General features: G+C 48.8%; 1 protein-coding gene across 1 annotated transcript; it reads left to right on the top strand.

Moving 5' to 3' along the window:
• The first annotated feature begins 283 nt into the window (after nucleotides 1-283).
• Nucleotides 284-5616, top strand: LOC144481929 (uncharacterized). The gene is made up of 2 exons (XM_078201098.1): nucleotides 284-358; nucleotides 3627-5616. Exon 2 carries the CDS (start codon nucleotides 3983-3985, stop codon nucleotides 5075-5077), a length of 1095 nt encoding a protein of 364 aa, XP_078057224.1. The 5' UTR covers nucleotides 284-358; nucleotides 3627-3982; the 3' UTR covers nucleotides 5078-5616.
• Nucleotides 5617-5862: the final 246 nt, after the last annotated feature.

Here is a 5862-nt window from a genome sequence, read left to right on the forward strand (position 1 = left end):
GCGCACGGGAGCCCCGCCCCCACCCATTGTTCCCCTCCCCCTGCACCTCCTCCAGCCCAGGTTTCCAGGCAACCGGCTGGCGGCTCCGGCCAGAGCGAGAAACCGTTCGGTGATTTCTCTCTCCCTCCAGCCCGGGACTGCGCATGTCCAAGTGAAAGGGGATTCTGCGCATGTGCGGTAGAGCGCCGACCCCCTTGACCCTCATGCTGAGATGTTGGCCAATGGGAAGAGTTGGAGGACCGGAAGGACTCTTGTCCTCCCAGCCAATCAGAGCTCCCCCATTGTTTGGATGCGGAAGTTGGCCAATGAGCTTCAGACTAAGCTTCCGACTCTGCAGCATCTGTGAGGAAATCCAAAGGTGTTTTATAAGTATATTGTGGGCAGGAGGTGACCAGGGAAAGAGTAGTGTTCATTAGGGACTAATGTGGTAAATTGTGTGTGGAGCTAGGAGACATTGGAGGGTTTTAAACGAATATTTTGCATCTATATTCACTGTGGGGCAGGATGATTTAGGTGTAGAAACGGGCGCGCGGGGGGGTTAACATTGAGAGAGAGGATGTAATAACGTTTTTAATGGGCCTAAAATTGTATAAATCCCTAACTCCAAATGGGATGTATCCCAGGCTTCCGTGGGAGGCAAGGGAGGAGATTGTAGCGACACTTGACAATTTTCAAATCTCTGGCCATGGGAGAGGTCAGTAAGGAGTCTCACAACACCAGGTTAAAGTCCAACAGGTTTATTTGGTAGCAAATACCATAAGCTTTCGGAGTGCTGCTCCTTCGTCAGATGGAGTGGAAATGTGCTCTCAAACAGTGCACAGCGACACAACATCAAGTTACAGAATACTGATTAGAATGCGAATCCTACAACCAGCCAGGTCTTAAATGTACAGACAATGTGGGTGGAGGGAACATTAAACACAGGTTAAAGAGATGTGTATTGTCTCCAGACAGAACAGCTAGTGAGATTCTGCAAGCCCAGGAGGCAAGCTGTGGGGGTTACTGATAATGTGACATAAATCCAACATCCCGGTTTAGGCCGTCCTCATGTGTGCGGAACTTGGCTATCAGTTTCTGCTCAGCGACTCTGCGCTGTCGTGTGTCGTAAGGCCGCCTTGGAGAACGCTTACCTGAAGATCAGAGGCTGAATGCCCGTGACTACCACAGGAGAGGTGCCAGAGGACTGGAGATGATGTGGTACAATTAGCCAAGATGGGAAGTCAGGAAAATCCTGCATATTACAAGCCAGTGAGTCTAATTCAGCAGCAGGGAAAGTATTGGGCAAAATTCTAAGGGATAGAATTAATCTGCACTTGAGGAGGTAAGGATTAATCAAGGATAGGCAGCATGGTTCTGGCAAAGGGAGATAATGTCTGACAATTTCAATTGAATTTTTGAGGAGGTGACTGGTTGTGTAGGTGAGGGTAGTACAGTTGATGTTGTCTACATGGATTTCAGTAAGGTTTTTGACAAGGTCCCATATGGGAGGCTGATGAAGAAGGTAAGGGCCCATGGGATCCAGGGCAATTTGCTAAACTGGATCTAAAATTGGCTGAGTGGCAGGAGGCAGAGGGTGATGGTTGAAGGTTGTTTTTGTGACTAGATTCCCCTGTCCAATCGTGTTCCGGAGGGATCAGTGCTGGGCCCCTTGTTTGTCGTGTACATTAATGATCTGGGTGTGAATGTAGGTTTGCAGATGACACAAAAATTGGTGCTGTGGTAAATACTGAGGAGCAAAGCCTTAGATGACAGGACAGGGGAGGTGGTGGTGTAGTATTGTCACTGGACTAGTAATCCAGGTATCCAAGGGCCTGTGTTCGAATCTTACCATGGCAGAAGGTGAAATTTGAATTCACCAAAATTGTGGAATTAAACAAAAAAATCAAATGATGACCATGAAACCATTGTCGATTTTGCAGATACAATAGTGACTTTTAAGGGGCATCTTGACAAATACATGAATAGGATGGGAATGGAGGGATATGGTCCCTGGAAGGGTAGAGGATTTTAGTTCAGTCGGGCAGCATGGTTGGTGCAGGCTTGGAGGGCCGAAGGGCCTGTTCCTGTGCTGTAATTTTCTTCGTTCTTTGTCCTTGTTCTTTGATATCAACGGGGTGGCACTGCTGCCTCACAGTGCCAGGGAACCGGGTTCAATTCCCAGCTCAGGTCACTGCCTGTGCAGAGTCTGCACATTCTCACCGTGTCTGTGTGGGTTACCTCCAGATGCTCCAGTTTCCTCCCACAGTCTGAAAGCTGGTTAGGTGCATTGGCCCTGCTAAATTCTCCCTCAGTGTACCCGAACAGGTGCCGCTGAAGTGTAGCGACTAGGGGATTTTCACAGTAACTTCATTGCAGTGTTAATGTAAGCCTACTTGCGACACTAATAAATAAAATTTAAAACTTTAGTTAGATGAGCAAAATAGTGGCAATTGGAATTCAACCCTGAAAAGTTTGAAGTAATGCATTTTGAGAGGACAAACAAGGCAACGGAATGCTCATTGAATGGTCAGATCCTAGCAAATACAGAGGATCAGAGGAACCTTGGTGTGCAGAGGTCTCTGAAGGCAAAAGGACAGGTACATAAGGTGGTTCAGAAGGCAAATGGGATACTTGCCTTTATTAACTGAGGCATTGAATAAAAGGGCAGGGAGGATATAATGGAGCTGTATAAAAGACTGGTTAGGCCACAGGGTGGAGTACTGTGTGCAGTTCTGGTTGCCACATTATAGGAAGGATGTAAATACACTGGAAAAGGTGCAGTAGAAATTCACCAGGGTGTTGCCTGGGCTGGAGTGTTTCAGCTATCAAGGGAGACTGGATAGGCTGGAGTTGTTATTCTTGGAGCAGAGAAGGGTTAGGGGGACCTGATTGAGGTGTATGAAATTCTGAGGGGCACAGATAGGGGGGGTAGGAAGGAACTTTTCTCTTTAGTAGAGCGGTCAATTACCAGGGGCATGGATTTAGGTTCAAGGGCAGAAGGTTGATGGAAGATATGAGGAAAAACCTTTTTCACCCAGAGGGTGGCGGAAATCTGGAACTCACTGCCTAAAAGAATGGCAGAGGTGGGAACCTGCACAACATTTAAGAAGTATTTAGATGAGCTCTTGAAATGCCATAGTACACAAGGCTTCAGACCAAGTGTGGAAAATGGGATTAGAAAAGAAAGATGCTTAATGGCCGGCACAAACACAATGGGCCGAAGGGCCTCTTTCTGTGCTGTGAAACTTTGACCACCCTCATCGGCAGCAAGTTCAAGATCATCGTCATCCATCACAACCCCCTGTATCTCCACTAACTGAAACAAACCATTTAAAATATTTTTAGTCGAGGAATATAGCCATATTTCTGTTAAGCTGGCAGCCTGCATGGAGATTTTCAGTTCTCTGTGTCCAGGACAGGAAGCAGTGAGCATGGATCTGTCAATCAGCCTGAATCAGCACCTTCAGGAGAATTGGGAGGGTGAATATTAGATACAGCAGAGTGAGAATGGAGGGAGAGTATATGGGATGGTGCTTTACAGCTTTGCAGGAATGAGAGAGGAAAGAGTGTTCCATAGAAAATAGAATTGTCTGTTCTGAATTTCTAATCTGTACTGACTCTGATGAATCTTGTAAACTCCTTTTCAGAATATCAGGAGCTGAGGGTTTACAGACAGAAATCTCGAAACAAAGGTCACAGCAACATCTGACAGAGTCACTCAATTCATCAGGACCTGAATATCATCGGCCTTTGAATCTAGAAGGAGAAATGTTTCTCTGTTCTGTCTGCTTCTGCATATTTAAAGCATGGTGACTGGAAAAGCACCGAGACACACACACACCTGAGTGAGAGTGTTCCAGTGCACTGGGTGTGGAAAGAGCTTTAACCAGTTACACAGCCTGAAACTACATCGCAGCATTCACAGCAGGGAGAGACTGTTCCAGTTTTCTGTGTGAGATTTAACTGATTGTTTAACCCGGAGAGTCACAAGGACACCGGCACCATGGCGAAACCTTGGAAATGTGGGGACTGTGGGAAGGGATTCATATCCCCATCTGCGGTGGCAAATCATCAACGCAGCCACACTGGGGAGAGACCGTTCACCTGCTCTGAGTGTGGGAAGGGATTCACTCAGTCATCCAACCTGCAGAGACACCAAGGCACACATACCAAGGAGAGACCCTTTAAATGCTCTGTCTGTGGGAGCGGATTCAAAAGCGCTCGTTATCTCTTGTCCCACCAGCGCATTCACACTGAGGAGAGACCGTTCAGCTGCTCTCACTGCACAAAGAGATTTAAATGGTCATCCCAACTGCAGTCACACCAGCGAGTTCACACTGGGGAGAAACCGTTCACCTGCTCTGAGTGTGGGAAGGGATTTACTCAGTTGTCCAACCTGCTGAATCACAAAGTCACTCACACCCAGGAGAGACCCTTTAAATGCTCTGTCTGTGGGAGTGACTTCAAAAGCTCTCAGGATCTGATGTCCCACCAGCGCATTCACACCGAGGAGAGACCGTTCAGCTGCTCTCACTGTACAAAGAGATTTAAATGGTCATCCGCACTACGGAGCCACCAGCGAGTTCACACCGGGGAGAGACCATTCACTTGCTCTCTGTGTGGGATGGGATTCACTGCTTCATCCAGCCTGAGGAAACACAAAGGCACTCACAGCAATGAGAGACCCTTTAAATGCTCTGACTGTGGGAGCGGCTTCAATCGTGCTGCGGTTCTGAGGGACCACCAGCGCATTCACACCGGGGAGAGACCGTTCAGCTGCTCGCACTGCTCAATGAGGTTTCGAACATCATCCTACTTGGGGGCACACCAGCGAGTTCACACTGGCGAGAGGCCATTCACCTGCGCTGTGTGTGGGAAGGGATTCACTCGGTCATCCCGCCTGATGACGCACCAGCGAATGCACACCGGAGAAAGACCATTCACCTGCTCTGTGTGTGGGAAGGGATTCACTGTTTTAACCTTCTTGAAGAGTCACCAGCGAGTTCACACCGGGGAGAAGCCATTCACCTGCTCTCAGTGTGGGAAGGGATTCAATGATTCATCCAACCTGCGGAGACACCAGCAAGTTCACAAATGAACACAGGGGTTGGATTCTACTGTTAATCACATCCAGGAAGGAACCATGTTGATTCTGACAGTTGGTGAAGTGGGAGGCTCGGAAGGTTTCTTTCTGCTGGACTGGCCAGTCTCACAACTTTGCTTCCAGTGGCTGTTCACCCAGCTTGTGTTGGGCTTCTCCGGAACATTGCAGCAGGCCAAGGACAGAAATGTGAGCGTGAGAGCAAGGTGGTGAATTCTAATGGCAAGCAGGCGGAAGGTCAGAGTCATTCTTGTGGACTGAGCGGAGGTATTCCACAACTCGATTGTGACTGGAGCCTTATTGAAAACTGAACACTGTCTTCACCTAAATGCTTGTGGAATCTGCGTAGCTAGCAGGAATTGTTTGAAATAAGTATTTCTTCTTTCACCTTGATCAAATGGAGGACATTATATTCTGTCAAATCTGCCTCAAGACGAAAGCTGATTGTTCAATCTGAGTGTGAAAGAAAGATACAGGGGGCGATTTTACCAGCTCGACTCGCCGCTCGATCAGTGCGGTGAGCCGGGAAGGCCGCCCCCCCCACCCCCCCCCCCCCACCCCTGTTTCTGATGCAGTGTCACACCGGTGAGAATCACTACTGGTTTTCACAAGCAGGAACCAGGCACTAGGGCGGGGGGGGGGGGGGTTGAAACGCTAGGGGGGGGGTTTGAAACGCTAGGGTAGTCTGGGCCGTGCCCATTGGGCAGTGCCACACTGGCGGTGCCTGCCTGGCAGCCTGGCAGTGCCTGGTTGGGCACCATGTGTGCTGTGGCCAGTGCCAA

This window comes from Mustelus asterias, chromosome X (assembly GCF_964213995.1).
Source record: "Mustelus asterias chromosome X, sMusAst1.hap1.1, whole genome shotgun sequence".
Lineage (NCBI taxonomy): Eukaryota > Metazoa > Chordata > Chondrichthyes > Carcharhiniformes > Triakidae > Mustelus > Mustelus asterias.